The sequence below is a fragment of the Hyaena hyaena genome, unplaced genomic scaffold, assembly GCF_003009895.1.
Source record: "Hyaena hyaena isolate Hyena2069 unplaced genomic scaffold, ASM300989v1 scaffold_686, whole genome shotgun sequence".
Classification (NCBI taxonomy): domain Eukaryota; kingdom Metazoa; phylum Chordata; class Mammalia; order Carnivora; family Hyaenidae; genus Hyaena; species Hyaena hyaena.
The window spans coordinates 276,745-298,083 of record NW_024081319.1 but is presented as its reverse complement, the minus strand read 5'-3'; the positions used below and the strand labels follow the sequence as shown (position 1 = coordinate 298,083).

The 21,339-nt window shown below is 37.4% G+C and overlaps 1 protein-coding gene across 2 annotated transcripts in view; it reads right to left on the bottom strand.

Moving 5' to 3' along the window:
* The window catches only part of RGS7 (regulator of G protein signaling 7), a 269,469-nt gene that overhangs the window by 11,806 nt on the left and 236,324 nt on the right, over window positions 1-21,339 (bottom strand). The window contains exons 10-15 of one of the 2 annotated variants that reach the window (XM_039217412.1): window positions 20,326-20,387; window positions 18,909-19,019; window positions 17,548-17,673; window positions 11,969-12,155; window positions 8,871-8,960; window positions 6,595-6,675 (exon numbers count right to left, since the gene is read on the bottom strand). In XM_039217412.1, the coding sequence (XP_039073343.1) occupies window positions 6,601-6,675; window positions 8,871-8,960; window positions 11,969-12,155; window positions 17,548-17,673; window positions 18,909-19,019; window positions 20,326-20,387 (651 nt within the window). In that variant the 3' untranslated portion in view covers window positions 6,595-6,600. The remainder of the gene's footprint in view (window positions 1-6,594; window positions 6,676-8,870; window positions 8,961-11,968; window positions 12,156-17,547; window positions 17,674-18,908; window positions 19,020-20,325; window positions 20,388-21,339) is intronic. The other variant, XM_039217413.1, reaches the window with a different exon arrangement.

Sequence of the window (21,339 nt, the reverse complement as noted above, 5' to 3'; positions counted from 1 at the left end):
CTTATTATCTATGTACTCTAAGATAGGGAGCAAAGTGACCCGCAGTAGGTGGTCAATAACTGCTTTGTTGCCGTTGCTGTTGGATAAAAGAATCCAATAGTGCTTGGGCACATGGCTGCTATTGGGTTATAAACTTGTCATGCAGAGCCCCTAGGGTGCTTTCCAATGAAACAGGAAGCTGGGACCTTGTAACCACTGGTGTTAATCTAAGGCCTCTAGTATATTAGAGCAGTACTTTGGGAAATGGTATTAAACTTCTGCCTCTGGCATATGTACTAGCAATGGGGAAGTTTCCCACTGGGGACTGTCTACTCTTCAGCCTCAAAACATTCCTTAGGGGAGGGCGCCTGGGTAGCTCAGGCTGCTAAGCATCTAACTTCGGCTCAGAACATGATCTCACGGTTTGTGAGTTGGAGCTCCACATCGGGCTCTGTGCTGACAGCTCAGAGCCTGGAGCCTGCTTTGGGTTCTGTGTCTCCCTCTCTCTCTGCCCCTCTCCAACTCATGCTCTGTCTCTCTCCCTCTCAAAGATAAACATTGAAAAAATACATATTTAAAAAAACATTCCTTAGGAACCCCCAGGGTTGCATTGGATGCTCCCTGACCCCAAACCACCATACAATCCACAGCTTATAAGCCTTGAGTGGCAATTTAAGAACTAGTGATGTTACTAGGGGAACATAAAGATATGTTGTCCAAACGAAATAGGCTACATTTCACACCAGTCAAGTTACATCATGCTGCAGGGAACCTGAAATTGCTTTCTTAGGCAAGTTACCACCACAAACAGTTTCAGTAAAACAAGATGGATAGCCATATATACCAACAATAAAATGATAAATGAGATAATTTCAGGTTCATGAGAGAAGAAAGAGGAGAAAATGGTTTATCCTTCAGCAGATTGATTTTAGGTGTTTACTGGTAATATTTATGGTGGGGAGACCCAAAGACCAGTTTATAAATTATATTTACCTAAGATGTTCTAAGAATTTTCTAACATAGCGATCTCTATGAAAATACCTGTAATCTCAAGCAATGAATCTTGACCAGAAATGAATATGCACAAAGCTCTCCTTCAGATAAATTCACAGGTGTATAGATATAAAATAAAAACCTTCCCTCACCTGCTTGTATACCATGATGGATGTCTATCTGAAGCAAAATCCACTTCATTATGAGGGATGTTTATGTAAATCAAGGATCTCACTAACTCTTTGGAGATCTTTACTTTAATGCAACTCTATTGATAAAAAAAACAATCTAGAAAATGACCATTCTGAATACTCTAAGGTTTGTCTTTACTACATTGTGGTAGAAATTGGTATCAATGGAAATAAAAGTAAAGATAGGTTGTAGGATAGTCAAAACTTAATGAATGAATAATCTAGAGCTAGTAAAGCAGGATATAAAAACAATGATAAAAATGTAGCATACGAGTAGATCTTAGATTACCAGGTCAATTTTCTCTATTGGTTTTACTCGTGGTGAACAAATTTGAACATGTGACACATTTCTACATTTTCTTTTTAGGTGTTTCAGGATCCTTTCTAACAAACTTTATCCACATTTAAGGTTCCTGTAAGCCCAAATAGCAAAATCTAGAGCACTCAACCGGAAGTGCCAGGGCTCAATCCTGGGTGGAAACAATGTCTAGTCCAAGGAGCAGTTGGGAAGGCCACATGAATGGATTTGACACTGCATTGCCTACTCCTGGCATTGCCCCACAGCCGGTCTGGGGCTGTATTTCCCAAACCCGGAACCTGTATTACTCACAGGATTACACTGAATTGACAGGGGGGGAGGGGGTCTCAATGTGTAATCTTGGTGGTTGTTAGGGTATGTGGAGAAATTTTATGCTAGACTTCATATTTGATGAAAACCAAGTTAAAAATGATTTAACCAGGACTTAAAACAATCCATAGAGTCTTTGACAGTATCTTAAAACAACAAAACAAAACAAAACAAAACAGTGAAAGAGTCCCAGAATGTGACTACAGTTCTTCATAGATTGAGGACCAATTGATCATTAATGTGTAACACAGTGGTTTTGGAATTAAAAATACAAACTCTGATTCATGCCTTCTTCAACCAGTTATTTTTTCTTCTAGTATGTGCTCGTGTTAGGGAAAATATAAAATAAGAGAGGAGGAAAAATAGAGAAGTAAACTTCCTTTAAAACTTTGCATTCCATTTAACCAAGCGATTAAAATTTTATGACTATATTATGAGAAAAAAATCAATATTTCACTTGACAGATATTTATCATACCTTGATGTATAATGTAAAGAAAAAGCAAGCAAGCAAGCAAGAAAGCAAGCAAGAAAGAACAATGTAAATGTCCATCAATAGAGGGTTGGAAAATAAATTTCAAGTATATCCATTCAGAGGAATTGTATGTAGTCAATAAGTAAAATTATGTAGAAGAATATGAAATGACCTGGAAGATATTTGTGATGCAATCTAAGCAAATAAAGCATGTTTCAAAAGCATACTTAACGTATAACCCCGTTTCTTTATGTATTTATATAAAGAATACTTATATTCATTTGTATATAATATTTACATATGTTTGTGCAAAGTGCTAATTAAAACTACTGGCGAGAGAGATTATAGATGAAGAAGCTGGTGGTCAGCTGTTTCTAAATATTCATATGGCACGAAAGCATAGATTAGGTTTCAAATGTAAATATTAACATATCAAGCTTTCAGGTCTGGGCTCTTTATGTCATTTTGTTGCTTATATTAAATTTACATGAGGTGTATTAACCAGCACTCCATAATGGGCTCAGGTAAAGAATTTAATTGGATGTAACCAAAAAGAACATTCTAAAAGAACTAAGTATTCTATCTTTCTCACTTTTTAACAATCCAAGCAAGTTATAGGAGTTTATTTACATTTGTTCTTATCAATATGCATACCAATCCATTATAGAGTTAAATAAAGATTTGATCCCAGAAGATCAACTGATTTCAGTGTCAATTCAGTGCTTTTGCTAAAATTCTCTCATACAGTTTCCACAGCTTCTGGTAATTTGTGACCATCTATCTAGAGTATGCCTTCCAAGCCCAATGCACTAGCATAAATACCAGGGCCACAGGGTTGGGACAGCCATGATGGTCATGATACCTTTTCTGTCAATTCTTGTTTTTTCTTTCCTGTTTTAAATGTTTATTTATTTTTGAGAGACACAGACAGAGTGGGGCGGGGGTGGGGGGTGGGGAAGAGACGGAGACAAAGAGTCCAAAGCAGGCTCCAGGCTCTGAGCTGTCAGCACAGAGCATGACGCGGGGCTCGAACCCATGAACCGTGAGATCATGACCTGGGCTGAAGTCAGACGCTCAACTGACTAAGCCACCCAGGCGCCCCTGTCAATTCTTTTCAAGGCTCTGCAGATACCAGGCTTCACTGAAATAGGGAAAACTTTCTCCCCAAATAGGTTAGATTAGGCAAGTTCTTGAGAGTTCAACGTGAACATTCTCTATTTCTCATTTCTCCTTTTCTAGCCCAGAGCCAGGCTGACTTAATTTCCCCTCACACAAACTAAGGAGAGGACGTAAGTAGTACAGCCAGTACTTGATACATGAATTTTGGTTGAAGGTGTGGATGATCAATCCTCTTACCCTCTTTTTCCCCCTTATTTCCTATCCATTCTCCTTGTGGTTTGTGTGGCAGACAGATGGCATGAGACTTCAGTGGTTGGAGAAACGGTGTCAGATTTGGTGATGGTGATGGAGGAAGAAAACAGCTGTTAGGATTAGCACAGCTCATGGCTTTGTCAAAGGGAATGACGTCTACGTAGTAAGAATAACATTTAGAGGCATGAAAGAACATAGCAAACCTTGAAGGACCTTACCCTTAAGATCTTATCTGATGGCAATGTAATAAAAAAGTAAATCACAGGAAATGAGATGCCTTGAGTCAACAAGGGCACGGTGAAGGTATTACACAAATGTGAGTTATTCTTATCCCTCCCACGTTGGACAAAATGAAAGACAATGAGTAATCTGTGGAGGAGTGAATTTAAAGTCCAAAAACTTTGCTTTCAGTCTTGGCTTTAATTTCTCACCAACTGAGTGATACCGGCATGCTGAAGTGATCTCACCTCCCTATTCCTTACTTGGCCATCTGGGAAAGGGCGGTGACTCCTGCCTGACCACCTCTTAAGACTGTCATGTATGTAAACAACAGTGACAACAAAACAAGCAAAAAATAATGCGTGTCTTTGGAACACTGCAAAATGCTGCGCAACTGTTACCTGTTTATTAGAATTATTCTCTAAGGTGCTGGCAAGAGTTTACTAGTCTCATTAACCAATGGAAGTTTGAATGGTATTGGGAAGAATTGCTGAGCATAACATTTTTGATTCTTGTGTGAAACAAAACAACAATGCCATTTGTATAAGCCAGGTTATGAGTAACTGTCCTAGAATACGTAAATAAACTTCTACAAACAGATACTAATTGGAAATGGACTCAGACGAGTGGCAGGTGGCAGGATTTATTTATCTCCTATCAGTTGGAAGAATATGAAGGAGCAAGGTGTTCAATGGAGAAAGAAAGCATTTGGGAACAAAATAAATTTGGGGTCACTGCTAGAGCTCCTAATAACTGGGTGATTCTGGGAAAATTTTGTACCTCCTCTGACTCTTCAGTTTTCTCCCTTATTAAATGGGTAAAATAATGAGTATAATAATACCTAACCTGCAGGGTCAGATTATGTTAAGTTAGGTAATATAAAGTGCCTAGTGCAGAGCCTGGTATGTGGCAGGCACTCAATGATTAGGAGTCATTACTATCTTACTTTACATACTTGTTTACCTGTATTTTCCCTCTTCTGTTTTTTTCTTGAATATTATCTATGTTGTAGCCTCCCTGTATTTGCCAGACTAATCTGCACATAGGACTCCTTTAAAATGTTTCTTTAAACTCCCTATTTCCATATTTCATTATGTTTACCTGATCATAGTAAAATCACTTTCATCCTGTGTTAGAATTATTTTACTGATCCTGTAAAGATATCCTATTAAATTTATTATGTAGGTACTTCGGATTCCTAACACACCTGCTGACCCTCAAAGGAATCACAAACACGGAGCAACACAGAACCAAGGGAAAATAAAAAAGAAACGAGGATAGAAAGAGTTAAAGGGACTTTAAATAAAAACTAACGATCCTAGGATTTAATGCTGTATAGTATATTAGTTTTCATTTTTGTATATCAATAATTGTCAGGATAGAAACCCACTTCTCATGGGTAATAAAATAAAAACAATTGTTTGTAATCAATTGAGGAAATCAGAGAGCCTTTTTAATTTCCTTCTTCCATTTCTTTAGAGTACTACTAAAACAAAACATCCAATGAAAAATATTACTTTTTCTGTTCCTGGATGGAAAAAATAACCCCAGACAATTGCGTCTGAAGATCATCTGTAACTTACAAGTGTGTTGTGTGTATATATATGTGTGAATGTTACTCCACCTCTTTTGCTTCAGTAAGTCCAGCCTTTTCTCCCTTTCTCCTTAAGAGTATGGATGCCCTTCTTGTCCTAGTGAAATCCAATTAAATGTAACTTGCACTGGGAATTTTCATGTTATCAGTGGATGCTCCCTCCCTACCCCAACACCAAGCAGAAAAAGTTCATCTCTCTCCTGTGCACCACATATCTTGTTTATAGCATTAGATTCCTTAGCAATTAAGGTCTCTACCTTATACGTGCTCCTGAGACATAGCACAATGTCTGGAATATAACTGTCATTTTATGTATGAATTTTGATTGGAGGCGTAGAATATTAAGCCTGCCTTCCCCTTACTTCCTATCGATCTTTTCTTAAGTTCGCAGTGTGTGACAATGTGCTCCTATTTTAAAAGTTGGAGAAGTAGGTCAGAATTGGGGATGGTGTTGGAGGAAAGGCAACCATTTTGCTTCCCTTTTCCATCTTCCTTATGTTGTGTTATTATGTTTAGTCATATCAAACAAATTTCCATTCCAATCTTTAGAACAATAATCTGTCAGCATGATGTTAGGAAAGGATGAATTTGGAAGAATTCTTAAATATTGCACAGGGCACTGTGCAACAGCCTATGGCTACATCCTCCAGCAAAATCTTGAGGCTTTTTTTTTTGTAAATATTGTTTTTATCTTCCCATGGTGACTTATGAGGCATGTTTAGGAAAATTTTATTTTAAAGGTCAGAGATTCCAACAGAATCAGCCAAAAATTTTTGAAGTTTATAGAGTGATTAATTCCTAGAGTCCTTCATTTTCCAGCCCTTTAATTTGTGCAATCACATTGAATGTTCAAAGTCTATACTGCTTTTCAAAGTCTTTCAAATACTCTGTGCCGAGTCACAACCGGCAATTCATAAATAGAACTGATTAACATTCCCCACCACAAAGATCTTTGAAGGAAACTAAAAACAAAAACAGCATATTTGTTGAATCCAATTTGCTTACATTTCAACACACATAACTCCACTTAACTGGCCATCACAGCAAAAGCCACAACATACACACACACACGGCAGCATGGAGCTAACCACACAACTTCAACAGACAATGCAGACAAACTTGAGTATAAACCAAGATTTTTCTACCTCTTTTCATAACAGGTTAGTGCTGGCCCTCAGTGTTGGTGTACAGTTTTTATGGCATGGGAAAATAGGGATGTTTCTGCCCTATAAAAATAAATGTGTTGAAGGCTTTAGTTTGAGCTTACACACGTCAGAAAGTTCCAAAGGCACTGGCACAATACAAAAAAAAAAAAAAAAAAGAATCCCACATACAAATATATCACCAAAATATCACCAAAACACATGGCAGGATACTAAGAAAACAATGGTAGGAAAACTACTGGTTTCTTGGATGATTTATGCAATAGTTTTCAAAACCTTTCTCAAAAATAAAGCATAAGAGAGACATGCTGGTGGGTCTTTGGTGGGTATATCTTGTCACCAACCACCATTCATACCAAGTCTTTGGCTTTAAACTGCTCCTTAGGTCATTTTCTCTCCATCAAGTAGAAAGCATGGAACCCTCGTTGTTCTTTAACTTTACAAAAAGCCCTACGAAGGGCTAAGAGAAAGAGCATGTAGAAATGCATGCACTATCTTTAAGAAAGAAAGGGATCCAATAAGGAAGAAAGTAAAAGAAAAATACGTCAGAAATCTTCATTTTATATGTCATCATATATACTTCTTTCCAAACCTTAGTTTGATACGAATGGATTTTCATGGATGACGTCTTTACTCTAGAAAGAGCTGGGGCAGAAAGATAAGCAAGAAGCAGAAGTTCTGAGTCCGGATAAAGACAATACTTTTGTTACATCAACGGATGCAGGGTGAGCAATGGGGCTAAAAATTGGGACAATTTCCCAATTAGACTTAATGATTTGCAATTCCTCAAAAGAAGAAAACTTACCACATTCTGTGCAAATTTCTCAAAAGATGTTCTGCGATCCATTGAGTGTTCCGACTTACATGAGTGGGGTGGGTGTAGCAAAGGGAAATAGGGAACATAAAGAAAAAGAAAGCAAGGAAAAGAGAGCATAAAGAGACAGGATGATGAAATGAGGCAACACCAAATCCATGTTCTAAGTCACAGGGACCAGGAACGTAGGAGGGCTGCCAAGGAAGGATGCTACACACAGGACATAGGCTCTGTTTTTATTAGGACTTTTATTTTTAACGCCAAAACTCTTCCTGTGCAAACAAAGTGGTATGATTTCAAGCAAAATCAAATGACACTAAAATGAAGTAGCTACACGAAGGTTTTAAGCTGACATCTGCAAAGCCTATATATGAATATCTAGTGGACTATCTTAAGAACTTCTTCATACTTTTCTTTTAGGACTAGATTTCTGTTTATTACATCAATACTGTAGAGCATTGCTGTCCAATAGAATTTGGATGCAAATTTCATTCTATGGTGTCCAATATTTTGGAAGCTTTTAGCTGAGGCCACTGAGTATGTGACATCTGGCTAGAATTTTATGTACTCTTAATTAATTTAAATTTAAATTTAAACAACCCCACGTGGCTAGTGGCTTCTGTACTGAACAAAGCAAGTTCAGAGTATCTACGGCCAGTGGCAAAGGCCAGTGGACTTCTCTAAAAATCCTATTAGCCTAAATTACAGTCATGAATTACACAAAATTAGAATTTCATCTCAAAAATTTCAGGACACTCTGGATTATTTTGACATTGAGAAATAATGAATGATTTTGAATTTTTATATTCAGATTTTCCATACCCTGCCTTACTGATTATATTGATTCTAAACATTAATTGAATAATGAGGTCTATTGCAGCTCTTCCAAAATGTGTTTGGCTAACTTGTTAGGTGTGTAAAATTCATCATCAAGATACTAAGTAGTCCAGGATGAATGCCAAATTAAAATATTCTGAAGCAAGCATAACTACATTTTGGCAAGTATCATTGAAAAAAATACGTCTATATTTAGCTATGGGGTATGTGGCCAAAAACATACACCCAAGCTTCCTGGACAAAGAAAATCCTCTTCAAGTTTTTGACCTATTGATGTTATTCCTTCATATTCATCAATTTTAATTTTTTATATTTTATTATTTATATTTTATATAAACTAGACATACAAAAGACTAACATGAAACATGAAAACAGCTTCTAAAAAGCGTTGTAAAGCATGAACATCTGCAGAAATAAACAAAACAAAAAAGAAAATAAGCAATCAACAAACAAAAACTAAAACATCTTCAATGGCCCTTATAAAATGCAAAGGTTAGGGGAAGGTGTTCACTTACCATTTGTCCAACACCCTGGCCTCAGCAGAGGGAACTACTCCATATAATTATAACTGAGAACCAGATTGAAAAAGGTCACAAAGAACCAGTACCTTTTTCTTTGCCTGTAGAAGCTCTTGATAGGCACTGGATCTTATAAAACGTGGGTATGAATCACTTTTCATCAATTTGTAAATGTGCTCCTAAAAAGAAATAATTGTTGAAGTGCTTCTTTATCATTTCTCAGGGAAAACCAAATACTGTGTTAAGAATACGGGGGATGGTTGAAAACAAATCTGGAAGCAGCTAAAGTTAATAATGATAATGTTGATGAGAATGCTTTGTGTTTACAGAACATGTGAATCTTCAAACTTACCATTTTATTCATGGATCCATATTTAAAAGTTACAGAGAGTGAGGGGGGAAAACCATAAGAGACTCTTAGATACTGAGAACAAACTGAGGGTTCATGGGGGGTGGGGGGAAGGGGAAAGTAGGTGATGGGTACTGAGGAGGGCACTTGCTGGGATGAGCACTGGGCGTTGTATGGAAACCAATTTGACAATAAATTATTTTAAAAAACAAATAAACAAACTGGACTGACAGCTACAGAGGAGGCAAATCACAACCAGTGCTTGAAAAATATGGAATTCAGTTAATGGAATGTCATGAAGTTATTTCAGATCAAGCTGTTGATTTATATAGGTTATTTGAGAATATAACTCAATCTACTATCTCTTAAAATTACTCCAGGCCAAAAGCAAATGATGTGAAGTCAAGTCTGAGTAATCATCCTAGATACCTTGGCATCTACAATATACTTGGAAGATGCAGACTGGCCAGATGAGTCATCTCTTTGGTGCAAATTATATTTAAAAATGTCACCTACATCTACTTTGAGCCAGAGCGCAAATCCAAAAAATATTGTGTGATATTTAATTGCTAAATCTCCCAATTTGTATGCTTAAAAAAAAAAAAAAACAACCCCTGCAGTGGCAGATTAGGTAAATATTTAAGAAGTGAATCCTATAATTAGTCTGCACAAAATGTCCTATTGTGATCATGAATATTGATAGACAAAGAAGTCAAGGTCAAAAATGTATTGATCCAATTCAGTTGTTGGCGTTATCTAGGAAGAGTCTGCTCTGACGAATTGCAGCACAAATGCTCCTTCCTCCTTCTAGTCTAGTGAAAAATCACATGTTAGGTGAAAAAAGAGTGTATGCTGGATGTCCTGATCTTTCTTTTTTTGCAGAAAAAACATATTTCAGGAAATGACTCCACTTCTCTGGTCTCAAACACACCAGAAAGAATTTGGAGTGATTTTTCACTCAGTTTCTAGCCCAAAGTTCACCTCCAAGAGTATGGTACATTCGAGGCCCTATCAGAATTTGTCACTGGAAAACTGGAGAGCTGTCTTGTTTTGGAGTCAAACATTGAAGGTTTCAGATCTTATCTTGCTCAAGACCTGCCACTTACAAACATGTAAATATGGGTCAATTTATCTCTGAGTCTTAGTTTCTACTCTGTACAATAGGGTGGCTGTGAGGTTTAAAGGAATGATATATATTTAGCAAACTAGGGGTATATGTATAGTAAGTGCTCAGATAAACTTGCATATATGCAGGCACACTTCTAGTGACTGCCTATAGTAGTTAATTTAATCCTCACAAAACCTCAGTAAGGATGGGAACCATTATTACACCCATTTTAGATATGAAGGTCACAGAGCTCTGACTAGAACCCAGGCAATCTGGCTCCAGAACCTGCTTTCTTAACCATTACACTGTGTCCTTTCTCAATAATGGCAGGAATTTCTATTACTGTATTTTTGAAGATGGGATTTAAAAAAAACTCATCAACATTTGGAGTTAAATATCTGAGCTTAACTGAAAAAGATGCCAAGGGTCAGGTGGTATTGTTTTCTATAGAAAATTATGCCTTTTCATTTTATTGAAGACCTATTAAGCAAAAATATTTTTAATGTCACATAACAAAGAAATGTTCTTTTTACGACTTTGGGGAGATCATTTCAAATGTTTTACACATCGTTGGCTCTAGAAAAATACTTGAAATTTTATCTTCCACTGAAAGAAAGATAAATTCACAGAGAAGTAAGCAAGATCACAGAGAAGTAAGCAAGAAGACTATAATTTTCATTGTGCTCTCTTGCATGTGTCTATAATTATCTCTACATAGAAGCCCGTGGCAAAGAATGGGCGTCTGGTTAGCTATCTCAGCCGGTGTTAGTTTTCTATACAATGGCTTGTTTCTTTAGACCAAAGAGAAATATACTTTCCACTGAGAGTGAAAATAAGGAAGGGCGTGTATGTATCTTACTCTCCATCTTCTAGATTTTATTTTAGCAATATCGTTATTTGAAGAACAAGATACTTTCTAGAACTAATATTCTTCTCTAGAAGAGGTTTAAGAAATTAAGAAGTATGCATGTTCCAATTAAAAAGCCAATTACAGCACATCTTATTAAGAAAGGAATACCCAAAAGCTTATTTTTCTTCTTGAGTACAATTTTTTTTTTTTTATGAAAGGAGAAATTCAGACTGTGTCTAAGGAGGCAATTATGTCCAGTTTGAGGGAAAAAGTCTAAATATTTGTCTTAGGAAATTAATATCTTAATATAAATTTCCTTTATTTTTCCTTTCCACAGATTAAAAAGTTAACTTGGAAAATTCACATATGCCTAATTCTATTATTTTACTGTATCATCAGAGACAAAATTGGCTTGAGTGTGACATAGTTTTAAATTACTTTAGCTTACTTATGAGTATTCACAATGCTGAATAATTTAGGAATGTCAGCATCTTAGAATCTCCACCTTGGAAGATACCTCAGAGATTTCAACTATGTGTTACTGAGCTGGGGCCATCATTCGGTAAGTGTTTTCTCACATATTGGGTGACAGGGTAGAAAATGAAGTAAGAGTGTTCAAATATTTCAAATATTCCCCTTTAAGAAATTTTCACAGAAAAGCATTCAAATTTACAAACCATTCCCAGGCTTTAAAGACTGTCCATTTTAATGTGTCCCTCTTTTTTTCTAAATCAATTGGAATTGTTTTACATACAGTTACCTACATTGAAAATATTAAGTCTAGCTGCCAATTACAGTGAAAATAAAGCAGAAATATCTCAAGCGTCAATTTCCCAGACGCACATTTGTGACATACTGTCAGGCCCACCCGTACACCAACCTGAGCATCTTCAAATGTGTATCGTCCAGGCTCCTTCACATTCTGTGTGGTTTTATCATAGCTCTTAGAATCCAAGTTAATGGCGCTCGGGGCTCCAGGAGCCAGAAATTCTTGCCATATTTCTTGAACTCGAGAAGGGACTTCTCTAATAGGCCTTTTCTTCAGGTCTTCCACTGCTAGCCAGAATCTATGGAAAATGTGACACCAAGCATTTACTGTGATGCCTCATAATCTGCAAATTCTTGTAATATTGACTGATCATACAATTCACATTAATGCATAGCAATGAGCTCCTTTTTTCTGAGGGCTTCCAATATATGGCCTTTACTGATTTTTTTCCCATTAGTTGTATTCAAAGGTATAAATGTTTTCAAAGGGAAATATTGAAAACAATCCCTTTTAAGTGTTTGCTGTTGAAAGGAGATCTCCCAGAGCCCCGATTCTTTATAACCTTTTTACTAAAGCAAAATAGTACCACTAAAGAATCATTTGTTACAAAGGAAGACAAGATTGAAGAGAATTAGGGTGAGTAACATAGTGCATCTGCTTGGGGGAGGAAGCAGGGCACTGTACTGTATTATTTGGATCTGTTGTCCATGTGGACAATGAGAGTAGTATTGGAGAAGATTTTCTGCTCTACCTGGCAGGGGAATCACAGCGAAGCTTTACTAGAATTCAAAGAGGCCTAGACACAAGATCAGAAAAGGCCCTCGCTGGAGAAATCAGGGCAAGTAACTAATTTGAAGCTGTTTAATTCACAGAATTATGGAATAACAAAAACAACAAGCTTTCACATGCCCTTGTTTGAAAGGTTTAAATTTGCAGAGGCATCATAGCAATTCAGAAGCTCTGAAAAACAAAACAAAACAAATACTGACTTTCTTCTAAGTATATAAATATATTTTATATGCTTCTATATAGAATATATATGCTGTAAGGAAAAAACATCAGAATGCATTTTGGCTGTAAGAACAAATAACAAAGTCTAATAATAAAGGACCACATTGTATTAATGGGTTTCATTTCTTTAAATTTTGCTCTATGTTATATCATTTTGGTGAGAACTAGAAATAATGTTGAAAAGATGAATATGGGGTGCCTGGGTGACTCAGTCGGTTAAGCATCTGACTCTTGGCTTCTGCTCAGGTCATGATCTCGTGGTTTCGTGAGTTCAAGCCCCATGTTGAGCTCTGTGCTGACAGTGTGGAGCCTGCTTGGGATTCTCTCTTTCCCTCTCTCTACTCCTCCCATGCCTGTCTCTGCCTCTTTCAAAATAAGTCAAAAAACTTTAAAAAATGGATATATATATATATATATCAGTGTAAGTTTTTAAAATGAAAAAAAAAAAACTTGAAAAAGGAACATACTAGGTCTATTATCCTCAATATGGACCATTATCACCCTAATGGCAGATGTAGTCATGAAATGGGCAAATGACACAAAGGCAAAGGTCATTACAGGTACAGAGTCTTAAGAGAGGTACAATTCGACAGACAGAACCTTCATAATTATCAAATTTTAACTTGGGCTCTAATGAAAGGTCAGAAATAAGCAGTTGAGCTAGAGTTAGAAAATCAAATACGACTCCATCTAGGGAATTTCCAGTTTCTAGAGATCGTTTTCCTTTAGATATAAATAACGGTAGATAGTCCAATTTGGACAATCCTTACACATGAAACTACTGTTATTGTCTTCAGAAGGGAAGGCTCAAGACCATGTCCTCCAAAAATAAGAGATTTGGACACTGTGCAAATCTAATAGGAATGCCAAGTGCCGTCTGAGGGGGCATACATGTTGTAATGAGCACTCATTCAAGTGCATTCCAGCGTGCTTTCGACACCTTAATCAAAAGAATTTTTCTGTCCTCAAAGAAGCACTAGAGAAAATGGCTGCCTAACGTTAGGGCCCTGGGAGTGGCTCTCAGGGGACAGAGCAAACTGCATAGTGTGGGAGTGCAGAGCAGGAAAAAGCCTGCTGGGCAAGCACTGGGCTGGTAAAGGGAAAGCTGATACAGATGCAGTGACATCTTAATAAGTTTGAAAACACAGAAAGATTAATGAGAATATCTACAGTAATATGTAAGTGCAGGCACTATTCTAAGTGGCTTAGCCATATTAACTAATGCAATCTATACAACTCTAGAGTACATGCAACTATATCGCCCATTTTTGAGAAAAAGGAAACTGAGGATACGAAGATTAAGTCACTTATTTAAGATTGCCCACTATGAGTGTTTGTCCCTGGATAATTTGCAGCAGTTGATGTGCCCATAAATGTCTCTAAGAGCATCATTGCCTTTCTTTATTTTTTTGTTTATTTATTTTTGTTTTGTTTTTTTAAAATAGTTTATTGTCAAGTTGGTTTCCATATAACACCCAGCGCTCATCCCCACAAATGCCCTCCTCCATGCCCATCACCTCCCTTCCCCTCCCCCCCACCCCCATCAGTCCTCAGTTTGTTCTCAGCATTCAAGAGTCTCTCGTGGTTGGCCTCCGAGTGTGAGCGGGAAAGGGGAAGAGAGAGAGAGAGGGAGACAGAATCTGAAGGAGGCTCCAGGCTCCAAGCTGTCAGCACAGAGCATGACGCGGGGCTCGAACTCATGAACTGTGAAATCATGACCTGAGCCGAAGTTGGACGCTTAACCGAATGAGCCACCCAGATGCCCCACATCATCGCCTTTCTTATTCTCAGCCTTACTGCAGATGCTGTAATAACCTAGTAGAGTGGAAAGGGCACTGGTAAAATCCCACTCCCCTTAATATATGGTAGCTGGAATATGAGGAAGTAAGTGTATCAATATCTTTGAGCCTTGAGTTCAGTAAAATGGGATGATAGTATCTATCTCACTAGGTTTCCGTTAGATAAGATAAATTACGTAAAAGGCACTTTTGAGTGCCTGACATATTTTTAGACACTCAACAACAAAACTCATATTACTACATTTCCTTAGTACTTCCCCTGTGCCGCGTGCTTTACCTGAAAAGGGAATGAGCAAAACACACCAATGGACAGTAGAGGTTATATCTGAGGAATAAGTAGTCATCACTACACAGTATTCCTTGACTTTTCTTTCCCCATCAATACCTGAAGAACATAGGATTGTCACGCTTCTGTAAAGAGCAGGTGCTTACAGGCAGTGGCTTGATAAGATGAACTGAAAATTTTTTAAGCTCAATTAGCCCTCCTGGCCAACTGGACTGTTCTTCCTTCTTCAGTGTGTGACACTGGGTACCTAAGCAGAAGCAGTGGGGCTCAGATTTGGGGAGCAGTGGAGTGTAGCCTCTATTGGTTTTTTAGAAAGCCTAGAATGCCAATTACTAGCCCATCTGACTTGGACAAGATGCTTCGCCTCCCTCAGACACATTTTGCTTATCCAAAAATGGTACAAGAATGTTTACATTTCATTTTTGTTGTGATGATTAGATGTGTGATAATCAGAAAGAGTGAACACAGAATATAGCATGGCATACTCATAGCAGTATGGATATAATTATAATATATATGAACTATGTCATATTTCTTAAATGAAATGACTTAGTTGGGAGACTTGCATGGCAGGGCGCCTGGGTGGCTCAGTTGGTTGAGCATCAAACTTCGGCTAAGGTCATGATCTCGCAGTTGGTGAGCTGGAGTCCCTCACCGGGCTCTGTGCTGACAGCCTAGAGCCTCGGATCCTGCTTCAGATTCTGTGTCTCCCCCTCTCTCTGCTCCTCCCCCACTCACACTCTGCCTCTCTCTCTCTCAAAAATAAGTAAACATTAAAAAAATGAAAGAAAACTAGCATAGCATTGAATTATTGAGATGAGAAACGGTTAAGGCTTGAACTGAGGAATCAGCAGTGATTCAATTCATTCATGAAACAAACATACTTGGCACTATTTCCTTTGCCCAGAGCTTCCTTTCTCTTACATTTTGTCTGGTTATCTCCTGACATCCAAGTCACAGCCTAAAGCCATTTCCCCTGGGTGCCTTTGCTGACCTCCAACTCTAGGTTAGTTATCCCTCTGCACTTCTCAGAGCTAAATAACCATGATTTTGTGTTCTGATCTGCATTTTTCTCTGTATCCACTACTAGGCTGTAGTTTAAATGAGATCAGGAACCATTTTTATTTGGTTAGTGATACTGGTGAGGCTCATTACTTGTTTATTTCTTAAGTTTATTTTTATTTATTTTGATAGAGAGAAGAGGGGCATGAGTGGGGAGGAGAGCAGAGAGAGAGGGAGAGAGAATTTCAAGCAGGCTCCGCACTATGAGCACGAAGCCCAATGCAGGGCTTGATCTCACAAACCATAGATCATGACCTGAGCTGAAACCAAGAGTTGGACACTTAACCTGCTAAGCCACCCAGGTGCCCCATTTCTTGCTTATTTTTTCATCGTGATACCTATGATGTCGGCATTTATTTAAAAACTTAGAGAATTAGAGGAAATTCCATCTTCCCATCTGCTAAGAGGCTAAAAATATCCTTTATCTCTGCTATACGCTTTATGCATTCTTATACTCAATAACTGATGAGATGACCTTGATACAAAAAAAATATTTAGCAATGTAGATCTTCTAAAAGCCTTGTCAAGATGGGTTCCCACACACTTGAAGGAATAGGAGGCTGCATCCCAATGGTTCATGACAGGCACGCATATATAATAAAATTATTCCAGGTTCCATCTGTGGTCATCTTGCTTAAACCACAGGACATCTGTCAAAGTTCTACATGCTTCTGAATGGTTTGGTATTGGTATCTGTTAAATCATCTGTAAAGAATGTGACAATGCCTGGGGCTGCAGTGTTCCAATGAAAATAAATGAATGCTGAGACTTTTCCATAAATGGATTCCACAGGACTGCATTAAGTCATGGGAAAGTAAATTAGGGTATCATGTTTCCAAAGAATAATGAATGAAAGAGCTCATGGAAAAAGATTTTTCTGTAGTGGAAAGTTATCACTCACTTCAGCGGTCTTAAACAGAGCCATTAAAATCTATTGCAGTGTCTCACATTTAAAACTTTAATTTCCAGGTGCCTCTTAAGTTAGGAAAATTTCAAAAATATGTAAGGATGATGCTTACAACAGATGGGTGGAATGCACACCCCTCGCCTACTAACAGCTCAGTGTGGCACGGCCCTCAACTGTCCTGAAGCTATATTTAAATGTAACAAGAGCATGAGCTGCCGCATAGTGTTATTTCAAGCTATTTTTAATAGGCCCCCAGACCTTACTTTAAGAAGACCAATACTGATAAATAATGATAATTTAACTGCATAAATACTATTGCCCATTCTTTACTTTGCTAAACAGTAGTTCAGATATACTTCTTTATGGAGTCCATTTCAAAAGCATCGCATTTATATACTTAATAGATGAAGAGATAATGTAAAAACAAACCATTATAAGGAACTAATAATGCTGGACAGGCTTTGCCTTTGTTATCTTTTCTTCCTCCATTGAGAGGCAGAAATTCCGTGGGTTCATATCATCATCATGTTGGTAGGAGGGTAACTGATCTATTTAGTGCACAACAACCACACATATCACAGCAAGTCTCTCTGACGTAGAATAAGATACAAACAATGTGTCTTACCTTAAATTTTCTGAGCTGAATTCTGACTCTAGGAATTTAAGGAACTGTTCTCTCCCAACTGGGTCTTTCAATGCTTCATCCATGCCAAAGCCCCATCGTTTTACCCTCTGCTGACTTGGTTCTTTGCTATAGGAGATAAAAATGAGGACAAATATACTCCTTTCATTACCAGTTCTATCTTCTGCTACTACATCTCCCCTCAAAATCATATATACCTTGAAGTTCCCATCTTTAACATATCTTTCAGGAAAAAAAATCTGTGCTTGATGGATGTGCATGAAATCACAGTGAAGTATACATTAGGCATGAACAACAGAGTCTAATCTTTATTAAGCATGAGGTACTAAGTGCTGTAGATGGATTCTTTTAGATTGCTTTCTGCAACTTTTGAGCCAGGTACTATTCTAATTCTGAATTTAAAAATGAGGACATCAAGTCACAAAGAGGGTTATAACTGGCCAATGTATGAAAGGTAATAGGGGGCCATATTCTAGATGTTCTCACCCCAAATCACAATTTCTAGTGTGCAGCCTCGTGGTGGTATGTTGTACTGGGGGAAAATGCACTGGGAACCAAAATGCCTACATTCTAGTTATGAATCTTGTTAATGAAATGTGTGACCTAATCCTGGCTGAATCACAACATTCTGGGGCCCCAATTACTCATCTATAAAATCTAGAACTTACGGATGGAAAGTTTGCACTTGTCAAGCACTTAAGAACACTGGCTGGAGGCAAAAGAAAGTCATTAAACAGAGTCTAGAAGAGTGATACAGAGGAGGAAATCCACACTCTGTATAGTGATAGGCACTGTCCTATTCATGACTCTGTCAAGATGGAGGATATACGCCTTCCCTTACAGAGGTCATGAAGGAAACCAGCGAGTCTTAAATCATGCTTTGGTTTTCTTAAGAGGCCAGTCTCTTGTCACATTCTCTTGGAGTGTTTATGACAAGTTTATTTTGTTTTAAAATTGAATTTTTAAAGCCATACCTGTAATGTGCTTAAATAAGTATGGATTTAACATTCATTTTGCTTGAATACAGGGGCCTGTGTGGCTATGTGGATTTTCAAAGAAGCTAAAAACCATGAACCAAATTTCAAGAACTGAAGAGCCCAACTCTGAATAGTCCATCCTGAAACTCTTGTACCTCTAATTTTGTGCCTGTCCTCGGGCAATGCACATCTGGACACAAATGCAAGTATCTAAGGTTTAAAAACCATTACCTTGAACAAGAACTTTATATCACGGGCTAATAGAGACACAGAGTAAAACAGGCCTTACAATTAAAAGCTATATAATTCTTCCTATTTTACTCGAAATTAGTGAAATAACTGGAGAGAAGAGAACACATCATATACCTTGCTTCAAGTTCCCAGAAAGTAGTATCGTCAGACAGCCACGGGTTAGAAGGGTCAGGTGGCACAAGGAATGGGTCATATTCTAAATATTGTTCCGTGTAACTTAACAGGCTAGAAAGAAAAAAAAAAAAACATTTTCATCTTCCTTAGTTTTTTGGCTGAGGTTTTACCCGGCCCCAAATAAAGGATACAATATAAAAAGGTCTGGGCAAGGAATTGCTTGCTTACAGAGTAAAATCCAAGGGAAGTTTTTACATGTCAGTAACTTTTATGCATCAATTTATTGTGCATCTTGGAAGACAAATGTAGCTAAGGAGTCCATGTGTGCCCATGCTCAAGCCAAGTGAGACAACATCCTCCGTTAAAATGAAGCAAAATGGAAGGCGTCAGTGTGTGAAGAACAGTGCTAAGGGTCAGTTCCAATCCTTGGCCAACTGGTCCACCCACAGCTGAACTTTTTGCAAACTTGGAGAACGGGTTAAAAGGAAATTTTTATTGAAAGTATTTATAGGAGTTAGGTAAAGTGGGAATCACTAACATTTTTTTAAAAATCTGTATTTTAAAAAAAAGAAAAAGAGAGGAAAGGAGAGGAAAGAAGTTGAGGGGAGATAGGATTTGGCAATGCTCCAAAGCGAAGAGTGTGTGTGCCATTAATAACAGATTTAAATGAAGAAAAGGAAAATATCGAAAATCTGTGTTTAATTCAAATTCTGAAGTCATGCAATAACTGAAAAGTGTGAATGTTAAGATGAATTTACAGAGAGGCTCTAAGTTGCCAAAAAGTAACTTGATAAATTGAAAGGTTCATTTCTCTCCGCAGGAGTGAAAAATTCAACTCCTCAGAAATGTCTTCTATATCTATATCCGATTCTGGTTGTGCAGGACTGAGTCTTTAGGGCCTAAGGACAGTAATGATCATTCTGTCATTTAAACTAGAATAAACGTGTTCCCTGGAAGTTTTTTTTTTCTTTTCTTTTCTTTTTTCTTTCCTTTCCTTTTCTTTTCTTCTTTCTTTTTTCTCTCTCTCTTTCTTTCTTTCTTTCTTTCTTTCTTTCTTTCTTTCTTTCTTTCTTTCTTTCTTTCTTTCATTCAACATTTATTGTTTTTAAGAGACAGGGAGAGATAGGACACAAACAGGGGAGGGGCAGAGAGAGAGAAGGAGAAACAGAATCCGAAGCAGGCTCTAGGCTCTGAGCTGTCAGCACAGAGCCCAACATGATGATCAAATCCACAAACTGTGAGATCATGACCTGAGCTGAAGTTGGACACTTAACCCACTGAGCCACCCAGGTGCCCCATCTTGGAAAGTTTTCTATGTACAAAAGGTAAAATAAAATTTCTTACAGGATTCTATTTTCAACACAGTTAACTGTTGCATGAAATTCTTTTATTTATATGGGCATCTCGAAATACTTACCTATCAGCAACTTTTGACATTTTTAACCGATGTCTATCTAACTGTATTTGCCAATATTTAATCTGAAAAGAGTTAAAGAAGTAGTTATGTAAGTAGTGGCATTCTCATAATTTTCAACTCTAAATTCTGATAGACTGGGCAATTCTAAATAAGAATATGTTACAAGTCAGTAACATATCAAATGAGATGGCTCTGAAAATTAGTGTTTGAATGTAAACATAGCCAATATCCCTATAGAACAGTAATGAATTTGCACATTCTGCATACTTTAACAAACTGTAACTTTATTTTAAAAGCATTTATAGAGATTTTAAACATTTATTCAGAGTGAATAACCAAATCAGAATCACCTGCAATATTAAGTTCAGAAAACAAACATATTTGTCATTTGTACTATAATTTGAAAGTAAACCTTACTTCCTAATACTAGCCCAAGAAAGCATCAGATAGGTGTTTGTGGAATAAGTTTACCAACATTTCACGACACTCATGTGGACATAACCACACGTGGAGAACTTCAAAACTCTCTAAATTACTTTCCGTTCATGGTGATTTAAAATATACTAGAAAACGTATCATTACACTATTGCTAACCCACATCACAATAAAATATTAGGGAAAAGAATAAAAACATTCTTTTGAACCGAATCAAGAGATTTCACTATTATTTGATATAAGAGACTCTGGCGTTTGACTCTGGAGTATTACTTGGAGCCCAAACTATGGATCAATTTGTGAAACAAGAAGTGACCTAGGCCATGAGCATACACCAGTGTTAATGAGGGAAAACTTCAGAGGCTTATGGAGAGCAGTGCTGGAGAAACAAGAAAAAGCTCTCTGTGAAGATCACATCACATGATTGGATATGAAAACACGTGACTCAACCTCACCAGCTTCTATTCTTCTCATTCTTCAAGAAGAGCTCCGGAGTACAAAATAACTCTTGAAATGGAGATGTCTAACCATCAGTGCACATCATTTTAAAAAATTGGTTAGAGGAAGTGGGTTTGGGGG